Source organism: Myotis daubentonii, chromosome 2, assembly GCF_963259705.1.
Source record: "Myotis daubentonii chromosome 2, mMyoDau2.1, whole genome shotgun sequence".
In the NCBI taxonomy this organism is placed as follows: Eukaryota; Metazoa; Chordata; class Mammalia; order Chiroptera; family Vespertilionidae; genus Myotis; species Myotis daubentonii.
Window position 1 is genome coordinate 4,863,858 of NC_081841.1, and position 12,227 is coordinate 4,876,084.

General features: G+C 59.1%; 1 protein-coding gene across 1 annotated transcript in view; it reads right to left on the minus strand.

Annotated features, from left to right (window-relative positions):
• Nucleotides 1-4,014: 4,014 nt before the first annotated feature.
• ZC3H7B (zinc finger CCCH-type containing 7B) overlaps nt 4,015-12,227 on the minus strand; it is a 37,153-nt gene continuing 28,940 nt past the window's right edge. The window contains exons 16-23 of the mRNA XM_059680769.1: nt 11,901-12,082; nt 11,559-11,644; nt 8,365-8,498; nt 8,084-8,189; nt 7,784-7,892; nt 7,398-7,531; nt 7,138-7,301; nt 4,015-6,761 (exon numbers count right to left, since the gene is read on the minus strand). Coding sequence (XP_059536752.1) covers nt 6,518-6,761; nt 7,138-7,301; nt 7,398-7,531; nt 7,784-7,892; nt 8,084-8,189; nt 8,365-8,498; nt 11,559-11,644; nt 11,901-12,082 — 1,159 coding nt within the window. The 3' untranslated portion in view covers nt 4,015-6,517. The remainder of the gene's footprint in view (nt 6,762-7,137; nt 7,302-7,397; nt 7,532-7,783; nt 7,893-8,083; nt 8,190-8,364; nt 8,499-11,558; nt 11,645-11,900; nt 12,083-12,227) is intronic.

Below are 12,227 nucleotides of genomic sequence, written 5' to 3' on the forward strand. Positions count from 1 at the left end.
CCCACGTGTGCCCTGCTAGGTGCACGGGTGTGCATGTGGCATTGGGGCTTTCTGCCATCTGCAGAGCCTGAAGTCTGTTCTCGTAAGGGAAGTGACAAACCTGCAGCCTGGGGTCCCTTTGGTCTTCCGGAGAGGGAGGAAGAGGCAGGTGCCAGCTGGGAGGGGGCAGCTCTGCCAGACCTGGCTCAGGCTTGTCCTGCTTCCCAGCCCATCCTAGGAACCTGGGTGACGATTGGCTCTTTGCTATAGTCCTCTCCCTGGCCCTCTCACCAGGGTACTGGCCTGTGTGGTCCCCAGGCCACTTGAATGTGTGGCTGAAGCCAAGGTTCTGTATGTCACCTTCCACGGAAGACTAACATCAGAGTAGGGGTTGTCAGCTGTCCATCATGCCACACACTGATGTGGGATCTTGAACAAGCTGTGCAGATAGTCTGGGTCTCCGGGCCAAAACTACTGGACATTGTGACCAAAACTACTGGACACTGTAACCTTCGGCTGGGGCTCTGTCTCTGACACTCCAGTCGGCTGCAGTAAGCAGTTGCTTCCTTTACTGTAGCTGATCTCTGTGCAGTCCTCCACTGCTCTCCAACATCCCATTTTGCACAGAATCAAACATACTCCAGGAACCTTTCCTGGCCTCTTCCAAACAGCCCTCATCTTACCTTCTAATTACCCTCCCTCCCTTCCTAAGAGCCCTCCCCAAACCATGTTCTTTTCCCAAATGAATGAAAATTAATGTTAATTTTTAAATTTAATAAAACAGTATAGGGCTCAAAGCTCAAAACTTTTGATAAAGGCATCCTTTAAACATGTCATATCTATCCCTGTCCCTCCTCCCCACTCCCCTTCCTCATGACACATTTAATTTTGTGTTTAGCCTTCTAGTGCCCTTTGCCTCTGTGAGCCCGGGGCAAGGACGCGAGGACGCGGGGACGCGGTGGCCTGGTGTGCAGGCTGCCTGGACTTGCAGGCTGGGGCTGACTGAGGCTGAGCTGGTACAGTCACCATTCCTTGGCCCAAAAACCCCGTCATGTGCAAGGTAGGCTTGCCACAAGGTGGAGTGGGTAGGTGCCCACGGAGCGTGATTTCAGAGGCAATAGGACGTACCCTACATGTCTCCAAACACCTCCCGGCTGCATGACATTTCATTCTCGGAGCTCTGTTCCCGCGAGCTCTCTGCAGACCCCTTCTGTGTAGGAACGAGTGCTTTCTGCATCCCTGGCCCAGCCTCGCTCTTGTGTTAAAGTCAAACAACAAACACAGCCAGCAAGTCCCTCCCTTTAAGGAATTTCATGCCACTGAGTCAGTCCGCCTGGCACCCCCACTCGGCACCCGGGGTGTCCGGCCGGCAGTATCACCTATGGTCACGGACGGGCCACATCAGCAGGTTGCTGAATCAAGATGCTAGGGATGCCATAGCCTTTTGGTTCCGTGGATAGAGCGTCGGCTCACAGACTGAAGGGTCCTGGGTTCAATTCCCAGTCAAGTGCACATACCTTGGTTGCAGGTTTGATCCCCAGCCCCAGTCGGTGTGTGCGGGAGGCAACCAATTGATGTGTCTGTCTCACATCAATGTTTCTCTTTCTCTGTCTCTCCCTCTCCCTTCCACTCTCTCTAAAAATCAATGGAAAAATATCCTCGGGTAAAGATTAATAACAACAAAAAAGATGCTAGGGAGGACAGAGGTATGGAGAGGGAGGCCATATACAAGCCTGGGGACATTCAGAGGAGCCACATGGCAGGTGTGTTGTGATTGTCTGCACTTTAAAAAAAATATATTTTTATTGATTTCAGAGAGGAAGGGAGAGGGAGAGAGAGAAACATCAATGATGAGAGAGAATCATTGATCGGCTGCCTCCTGGGGATGGAGCCTGCATCCTGAGCATGTGCCCTTGACTGGAATCAAACCCAGGACCCTTCAGTCTGCAGGTTGATGCTCTATCCACTGAGCCATACCAGCCAGGGCTGTCTGCACTTCTTGGGTTTCCTTGCTCAGAGGTCTTGCTGAGATGGCTCCCCTCGTCATGGTATATGTGGATGCAGTTTCTGGCAGAGCTCTCATCTGCACTCCCAAGTCCCTGACAGCCATCTCTCCTCGAAGGCAGTTTCCCCAAAGGCAGGGAGGAGGAGGAGCCTGCATTGGTGGCAGTAGTGGTCACCACAGTCCCTCGTCACAGGACTGAAGACCAGAAATGAGCCTGCATTCAATAACTGGGGGCTGCTCAAGCCAGCTCTGGCACCTTGAAGTGCCAGCCACTGACCATAAATATCTAGGTTACACTGGGGCATGGAGATGCAAACGTGAAATACAATTGAAAGAAAAAAAGAAAGATGCAGAACAGTAAGTGCACACTGATTACAATGATACAATTTTTTACAGCCTCAATTCCAGTGTCACCTCCTCCAGGAAGCCCTCCTGGTCCCCTCAGCCTGGATGAGGTGTCTTCCCTAGCACTTGGAGTGTCTGTCCCACAACTGAGCCTGTCACATCATCCTACATTCATCCCTGCAGGTCTGTCTCCCTAGCAGATGATGGATTCAGGAAAGCCATGATTCTTCAGTAATCTGCATCCCCAGGATCTGAGATGGGGTGGGTGCTCAGTTCATGCTTACAAACCCGAGCTAAACAAGGACCAGAGGAGAATTTAGGGGAATTTGTGAGAATTTAAGAGCTTAGTCCACTTCCTTATTTTACTCTCTTTGATTTCCTGAGTTCAAGGGAGGTCGTGATGTAGGCCAGGATGGGGCTGCACTTTTCTTCTGGGAGCAGTACCTGGTCACGCCACTTGGGTTTGTCTGGGCGTGGCCAGGGATGCTGAGAACCCCAGATGTCGGAGCTGAAGGGACCTCTGCTGATGGGCCAGTTCCCAGTGGTTCTGGGTCTTTTTGCAACCTCCTTCCTGAAGGTCCTGGAACCTGTGCTGACCGTGCAGGGTTGTTGTGAACAGACCCGCTGCATCCACAGAGCCTGGTGCACGGATGGTCCTCAGTCAGATTGGCTGCTGCTCTTCCTCTGGTCATTTTTCAAGCATCTTAGCCCCTACTGTACACCAGGCCCAAATGGCTCCCTATTCTCGGAGAAGTTCCAGGTCTTGGACCTCTGCTCCTAGAGCCTCTGTACTGTCGTTTATTTATTTTTTAAAAATATTTTTATTGATTTCAGAGAGGAAGGGAGGGAAAGATAGAAACATCAATGACGAGAGAGAATCACTGATCGGCTGCCTCCTGCACACCCCCTACTGGGGATCAAATCCACAACCCGGGCATGCGTCCTTGACCAGAATTGAACCTAGGACTGTTCAGTCCGCAGACCAGTGCTCTATCCACTGGGCCAAACCAGCTAGGGTTGTACTGTTGTTTCAAGCTGTCGGGAGAGCTTGCCCATGAGCATGTGCAGCCCCGCCCACCAGGCACCCCCTCCATCACCCGCAACCACACCTAATCCGAGATGTGGAAAAGTACCTCCAGCAGATACAGATGTTCCTCATTGAGAACTCCTGGTCTAACACACTCCCCTTTTAAAGATGAGGAAGCCCCTGTGACTGGGCCCAGAGGAGTCTGGGTCGCGGTCAGGATCATATTCCAAAGCATGACATGCCCCCTCACCTTTCTGGAAAAGCCACACCCTGAAAGGGCACAGAGCTAGACCTCTGGACCCCAGGACTGTGCACATGGTGAACGCAGGGAGGCGTGGGTGCTGCTGGACAGCCCGCAGGGAGCGCCACGGCAGGCAGGCTGCAGAAGAGCCAGCAGAGGGTGGCGACTGGGGCCACTTAGGCAGAGCACAGCTTGTCCCCGTCAGCCCAGGCTGCCCGAGCCAGGGTCAGCTGAGTTGCCCTGTTTACACAGGGACAGACCTGCCCTGCACCCCTTGGAATGTCTGGCTGAGGCCTGCCCGGCACCAGCCAGCTCTGCCCAAGGCGCAAGTGCCAGGCAGGGAGGAACAGGAGCGACACCTGGGGGACAGAGGTCAAAATGCACACGTTTATTTTCTAGAACAAAGGCTAAAAGACGCGAGTTTCTTTCATTTTATTTTAAGAAGGACAAAAGTTGTTATTAAAACATCTACATTATTATCAAGATACTAGACCTTATGAATATTTAATATTAAAGTGTGGTATTCTTAAAATTGTAATACACATTTTAAAAGGACCATTGGATTGATTCCTGCCCAGCTGAGAAATGCAGCATCCCTGGCTGTCCCGCCCCAAAGGGACACTCCCATCAAGGGCGCCTGCCCCGTCACCACGCTGCACGACCTCTGGTCCCTGCCTGATGGCGGTGGGCACAGGCCCTGGTTCCCCTCTCTGAGCCTCCCAGTCAGGGTCACAACTGAAAACATCGCCCTCATCATTCCGAGTGCACTCCCGCTTCCCTCCCCACCCCTTCCTGCCTCCTGCGAGGGATACAGCTCCGCCAGGCCAGGAAGGCCCGGATCCGGAGGCCCTGGGACGAAAACGGGGTGCACTCCTGCTCTCTGCCCAGGAGGGGGCGCTGAAGCCGTCAGCAGAGCTGGGCCCCAGCAAAGCCACCTCTGTCCCTGCTGCCCAGTCCACTCTGGCCCTGGCCCTAGTCCCTGAATCCCCGGAAATGGCCTGACGACCTTGAAAACCTCTCCACATTACACCAGGGTGGCTGCATTTTCTGGCCAAATTCTTTATCGTTAGCCCTCAATAGAAGTGATTCGTCGGATACCACACACGTATATAATATTATATAGAGCGATATATTTAATACCTGTGTATATATGCATCACGGGGGCGACATATATACACACTAAAAACAAGGCTGGTGACAACAGACGGCAACACCACGGATCAGGGAAAACAAGTGTCATTGACATTTCATGGCCACGGCCCCCACACTGGGTGTGGTCTCTCCTGCCCTCCAGCCACGCCACCAGCACCCACACTCTGCAGTGCTGGCCTGCGGGGGGGAGGGGCAGGGGGAGGGAGGGATGCATGCCTCAATTATTGGGGAAAGGGTGGGCAGTGGTGGCAAGAGAAACAGGCTTCTCTGCAGCCTGGATGCCCGTCATCGTATCATCACACACTGTCAATCCTTGCTTGGGGAGAAGTAAGGGGCGCGCTATACTCTCCGTCTCACCCCCGACCCCAGCCTTGGTCCCTGGTTCCTTCTGGGGGAGCCCCACTTCTGTGCCAATGGTGTGGGGCATTCTGGAATGTCTAGGGAACCAGGGGAGACTGGGACTGCACACAGGGGGTAGGATGGAGACCAGAGGGTGCACACAGACATTAGGCTACACGAGGGCAGGAGAGGGGCTTGGTGGGTGGGAGCAGGGGCTGGGGGGTCAGCTGGGGTCCTAGGCAGCTGGCAGAGCCAGGGAGCAGGGAGCGGCCAGGACAGACAGTCATAATTGTACTTCTGGGTCTAAGGGAGAAGGGGGAAAGGACCATGATGGGTCCCCCAAAAAGAGGGGCTGTGTCTGGTCCCAGAATGGCCCATGATGCCCCAGGGTCATGTCTCCCTTCTCTCAGCAGCCCCTCGCCTCAGTACCTCATTCCCTGCCCCCCCACCGGTCCCTGAGTGGTGTGGGAAGAGAACTTTGCTGGACGCTCCCCACAACCATCCTCAGGGGAGGACTCCCCCTCCTCCGTGCTGACAAGACCAAACCCCTGAGCTTCCTTCCCCAGCCGCTGGGTGGCGCTGCCTGGGACCCCAGCTGCACACTGATCCAGAGGCGGTCACATACCTAATGACGGGCCCTGAGTCTCCTGACCAGTTTGCACCCCAGGTCTACCTCATGCCGTGGGATGGAGACCCTGTGTAGATCACTCCTTCCCTTTAGGCCTCAGTTTTCCTATCTGTAGAATGGGGGCTTTGGGCTGGGTCATCACCAAAGGCTCTGAGGATCTACAATCTACATTCAATGGCTCAAGAATGAGAGGGGCTGGGCTGGCGGCCTCACTAAAGGGCCAGACCCCAGAGATCATCTAGCCCAGTCCCTCCCACTCTTCCAACCGGAGGGAAAATTGAGGCCCCAGAGGGTAAGTGACCAATACCGTGTCCCAGCTCCATTCTGGGGCTGCATCTTAAAGCTAATTGGGGCCTCCTACCCTCTGTTATGTCCTGATCTGTCCCCAGGGAGGTGGGGGTGGAATGAAGGTGGGTAGAGAGGACCCTCCTTGCTGCAGATTCAAGTGGGGACCCCAGGCTCCCCAGCCCTGAGCTTCAGGCCCCCCTTAGGAGCAGACAGAAGTTAAAGCTGTAGCTGAAGCTGGAAGGGTCCAACCAGGGGCGCTGGGGCTGGGGGCAGGGGGCTGCCCAGGGCTCCAGCAGGATGAGGACCCTGGGACCCCTTGAGGCCGCAGCATGTGCACCTGGCTTGCACACTGGGTAGTGGGTGCAGATGGGATGGGAAGGGCCTCCAGGGCCAGGGGCTGCCTGATGAGGGCGCCCCCCCACCCCACCCCCAGGCTGCCCCGGCCCTTCTGCCAGGCCTTCTGTTCCCATCCACACCCATGACCCTAGGACTTCACCCGCAAGCAAGACCTGCCTACTCCCCGGGGACCGTGGCGGCAGCAGGGGCTTCGGGGGCGGCACCAGCAGTGCTGTCCTCTTGCAGCAGGAAGTTGTATTTGCCAAAGTCGTCGTCCCGCGGACACAGAAGCATGTCCTTGCGGGCCTTGGCCAGCTTCTGCTTCAGCACCTCGCGCCGGTCCAGCCACTCGTTGAGCTCCTCCTGCCCGTGGGCGCAGCGGCACTTGTCCCCGTCCGGGCAGGCCTTGCCCTTCTGGAGCCTGTTGGCAGCAGGAGGCTCACTGCCCACGCCCTGCGCCCTGTCCACCACGGGCTGCTGGACCTGGGCCAGCAGCTTAGCCTCCCCCCAGACAAGCTCCACCCCGGGGAGCTTCGGTGCTGCTGCAAGCTGGCCCGGCCCAGCCTTTTCAGGGACCCAGGGCTGCGAAGTAGGGTCTGGCCAGGCCCACCCGCCTCACCCCTCCAACCCTGTCCTGCCCGGCGCCGGGCTCCTCAGTCCAGGAGCAGCTGTTTCTGGACACACCATCCCTCGAGTGCCATCTCCGGACCCAGAAGAGCCGGAGCTAGCCACGGCCTCCGTTCCCGGGGCCACGGCATGTCCGCCCTCCCCGCCCCCGCCCCCGCCCCCGCCAGCACCTGTCGCAGAGCCGAAACTCGCCCATGGGGAAGCGGTAGGCCCAGCCGCTGGCATCGCTGTCGGACGTGAAGACCTTCTCCTTGTGCTTCTCGGACTGGATGTGCTGCTGCCACTGCTTCTTGCTGTTGCTGTTCTTGCCGCAGAGCCAGCAGTGGTAGCCCATCTGGGGGCACAGCCACCGTGGGCGCCCGCTCCTCACTCCTCACACCTCCGCCCGGAGGCCGAGCCCCTCCCCGCTGCCCGCGCGCCCGGGCATTACCATGATGTCGGCGTAGTCCGTGGGCATCTGGATCTGCTTCTCCCCTTCCCGGGAGCTGATGGGGGTGCCTTCCCCCGGCTTCCCTGGGTTGTGCTTCTTCAGCCACATGTCGTAGGTCTGCTGCATGTCCAGGACTGGAGGGAAACGGACAGAGTCATGGGGAGGATGCGCCCTCCATTCTGCCCTGCGACCCCTGCGGGAGAACTGGGGCCTCTCAGGCCCTGCTGCTGGGCTGCCCGGTCAGCCCCAGAGAGACCAGGGAGCGTGTGGCCTGGTCACCTGGAGAAGGGCCCGCGGCCGAGGGGCTCTCAGGCCTGCTGAGGAGTCGGGGTGTCCGGCCACAAGGGACACAGGGCCAGGCCCCGCCTTCCCGATCGGCCACTCACTCTTGTTCTCCTTCATGAACGTCCACATGTCCCTCTCCTCCGGGCTGTGTGCGAAGGAGCAGTTCCCCACGTACTGGCACTTGCGGCCGTTCTGCGCGTGGATGCAGAGCTGTGGGAGGCGAGGGGGGTCCTGCTGAGTACCGCCGGGTGGCGTCGCTGCCCCACCCGAGGGCAAGCCCTCCCGGGGCCCGCGCACCCATCTGAGGTCCCACGGCCACCCCGCCCCACCCGAGGGCAAGCCCTCCCGGGGCCCGCGCACCCATCTGAGGTCCCACGGCCACCCCGCCCACCAGCACTCACGTCGTATTGCTGTGGGAAGTTGCGAATGGACGGCAGTGGCCTCACTGACACCCATTTCCTCTTGGCCTTGGACATCACCAGAAGGACCCGCCGCTCCTTGGTCCAGCTGCAGGGCAGAGCGAGGGCCGTCGGGGAGGCGGGGCAGAGCCTCGGCTGTGTGGCCTCCTCACCCGTGCCAGCGCCCCCGCCCAGCCCGTGTCCACTCACCCGTGCCCGCGCCCCCACCCAGCCCACGCCCACTCACCAGTGCCCGCGCCCCCGCCCAGCCCGTGCCCACTCACCAGTGCCGGGCTTTGGCACTGCAGTACTTGAGGTCTTTGTCAGGCTCCACCACCTGCCCGTTCCTCCAGCACTGGCCACACACGAACTTCATCTGCAGGTCAAAGGTGCTGGGCCCATGTGTCCGCGGGGCACCCTGTGGGCAGAGGGGCTGGTGAAGCCACAGGCACCAGGGCTAAGGCCTGAGGTCCATCAGGAAGGCCCCCCAGGGGCATTAGGACTGCCCGGAGCCTTAGAATGGGCAGGTCCATCACCACTTACTGGTAGGAAGTGACCCCCAGCTCCAGGCCCGTAGCTGCTCCATGTGGGAGCGAGGCCTGGAATGGGAATCCTGACTCCTGATCCAGTGCTCTCCGCCTTGGCTGGCTAGTCCACATCCGCCTGGTCTGTGGGGCTGCTGGCATTTCTCTGGGCACAGCATGCGACCTCATGCCTCCCTGCCTTTGCACACGCTGTTCCCCCTTCCTGGAATGCCCTTTCTCCGTTCTTCATGGGTTTGGTCTAGAAACTTTCAAGACTCAGCTCAAGCGCCCCCTTCAGGAAGCCTTCCTAGAGCTCTCCTAAGTGGCAGCTGCCCATCCTCTGAGCTCCCACAGTACCAAGCTACCCCATGTGGACGGACTCATCCAGTTACGAGGGCCAGGCCTGCTGGAGAGCAGGGCCCAGGAGGTGGACAGCCCGCCGCAGTGGGTGGGGATGGAGGGACCTGCGATGGGCGGTGGGACGGACCACTGGGCAGCCCTGGACTCTCTAAATCCCACATGTCCATGCCCCGTCCTCTGCCCCAGCCTTTCCCTTGCAGGCAGGAGCTCCTGCTCTTGAGCATCCCTGGGTCAGGGTGGGGCAGGCGGTGAGAAGATGCCCACTCAGCCTCCCTCCCTGCAACCTCGCTGTCCCTCCGTCAGCTAGAGCCTCCCAGCCTCCCTGGAATCTGATACGGGGCCACCCCTCCAGGCAGCACTCTCTCCGCTAGGCTGCAGGTTCCAGTCCCCAGCCACGGGTGCACTTGTCCCTGGCACCACCCAGCCCAGGGGCTGCCTGGGGCAGGAAGGGGTTCTGTCCTTGTTGGGCGCTGACTGAGCCCTGGCTCCATCCCAGGATCACACACATCGTCCCGATGATGACATAAAACCACACCTTTATCACTTCGAGGGGAGGTGAGTGGGGCCTGGCGGGGCGCTGTGGCTCAGCCCTGGTGAGTGAACTGCCACACCCGTTCACTTTCACAACAGCCACCTCCCCTCGCTACAGCCTGGGGGGGGGGTGGTCATTCCCCTCGGACCCAGGTCACTGACCCACCCACCGGTAGGCGGCCCGAGGACAGGGACCTGGCGAGAGGAGGGTGCTCGCGCTTCTCTGTGGGAGGGCACAGCTGTGCCACAGGCCCTGGCCAGATACCCTGGCATCTCGCTCTCGGTCCCACAGTGCCACCGGCCCCACCCTATGACGGCAAACAAACAAGACGCCCATGCCCACATGACCGGGCCTGGCCAGAAGCCCCGTACGGAGCCAGGCCCGAGAGAGGCATCTTGGTGGGTAGAGGGGGCCTGGCAGCAGGAGGGGGTGGAAAGCTGTCGTGGTACCTTGAGCAGCCGGGCCTGCCCCGTTCCTGGGGACCCTGGCAGCCGCCCTGGGTGGGACGAAGGGGGTCAGAAGGCCAGGTGGTGGCAAGGACAGTATTCTCTCTAAAAGATGATGCTGCACGTCCAGGCTTAGCCCCTCACTGGTGCCCGGCCAGGAGCAAAACTAAACCCATGGGAGAGCGACAGAGGAAGGGAGCAGCCAGGAACAGGGGAGAGAAAGAAAAAGGACCAGCAACAAGGGGCTAAGAAGAGAGGGAAGGCCCGAGGGGGCTGGGCAGCTCTGTTGACCAACCAGCCTGCCCTGCTCCCTGGTCCCTGCCACACCCAGGCTGGCCTCAGGTGGGCCTGGCAGAGTGAGGGGGTCGGCCCTCCTGTGTGGATGGCACAGGGGCGTCATATCACAGTCACCATCTCCTGTGCCGAGGCCATCCCTTCTCTCCCCGCTGTCACCTAAGTTACAAGGATCCCTGCCTCCTGGGGCCGCGGTGAGGATGGGGAGGCACAGGGCTAGTGCACAGAGGGGCTCAGCGAGCTGCGGCGTGATCGGCTCCTGTGAGCCTCAACCCTGCCCTGGGAGATGGCAGGCAGGACTGTGCTCCCGATTTTATGGATGAGGAACCCTCAGGGGTGACGGGCATGGTGCAGGGTGGGAGGGAGCAGAGCGGGCTCCAGACCAGACGTCAGAGAAGCTGGGATTTACTCCACTAAGTGTGCCCTGGGCAGGTCTGAGAATGCCCTGAGCCTCCGCCCTGAGCCATGGCGTCTGCAGAAGCCATGATGCCGCAGTGCCATCTTCAGGACCCGGGTGAGGATCAAGAGGGAGGGGAGGCGGTATAATCAGTGGGTGAAAGTGTGAGGGGCACCAGGATATTGACATGGTTTCAAGTACCTCCCGGAAGACAGTTATTACCGACAAAGGGGGAAAGTACAACCGCACAGCAGAGAAACCTGACAGTGAGGCACCTTATGTCAAGTCATCACCAGTAAGAGGACAAGTCGGACGACGTGCCTCCCGCTGAGAGACCCGAGAAGGACATAACATCACCCTGAGGTTTGAGGAACCGTCGGACAATGCCGGGCGGACGGGCCTTTGACAAGGCAACCGGCTCTTCACAAATGTCAAGGTCACGAAGGACAGAGAGACTGAGGGGCTGCTCCGGGTTAAAGGACACTAAAGAGACACCGTGGGAATGCTGCGTGGGACTCGGGATTTGGGAATGACTCGCAAGCCCTGAACGCAGCTCGCCAGACTCCACACAGGTGCACCGATGTGAACTGTGGTGCTGGTCGCTGTCCTGTGGTTACTATGGAAGAGAGCGCCTGTGTGTTTAGAAAATACATGCTGACGTATTTAGGGGAAATGGGGCATCACGTCTGCAACTTATTCTCAAATAGTTCAGAAACAAGTGTGTGCCTTCTGTATATAAATGTATGTGTGTAGGTACACACACACACACACACACACACACACACACACACAAGGGACACAGCGTGGATGTGGTAAAATGTTAACACCTGGGGAATCCAGAAGAGGGTATACATATACTCTATGCACGATTCTCAGAATTTTCTGGAAAATCTGAACTGATGTGCATCCCAAGGCCAGGCCTTACCAAGCCGCTGCTGGCCTTCCCCGCGTGGGCCTCCATCTGCTGCCAGTATTTCTTGGATTCCTGGACGATGTCTTCGTGGGTCATGCCTGGGGAGGGCGAGAGCGGACATGGTGTCCTTGAAGGAGCTCAGCCAGGCGAGGCAGCGATCTGAGAGGTGCTGGTGCTACCCAGGCTCCACCTGCCTCCGCCCGCCCCCTGGCCGTGCCCCGCTGCCTGAGAGCAGAGCCTCTGTGATGCTTAGGAAGCACCGGCTCCCCCCGCCCCGAGGGAGCCCCCCAGGAGGTGCCCCCCTCTCTCCACCTGCCCGCCTCCCTCGCAGGAGCCTGCCCCGCCCAGCCCCACCTGAGTACTGCTGCAGCAGCCAGACTTTGAGCTCGATGAAGCTGTGGGCGAAGTGGCAGCTGTCCTCCCGCAGGCAGCCGTAGCGCACCTCGTGGCGGCACACGTCGAACTGGAAGTGCTCCTGGAACTGGCGGATCTTGGAGTACTTGAGGGAGGTGGAGCGGACGATGTGCACCAGGCACCTGGGGGCGGGTGGGGGAAATGCAGGCTGCAGGTGGGCCTGAGGGAGGGGCTCCTCTCTGGGTGCCTCCTCCCTGCTGACCGCATCTATAAGCGATGGCACAGGAGGCAGCAGGTGGGGGGGTCCCTCACTCAGGCAGCCCCGGT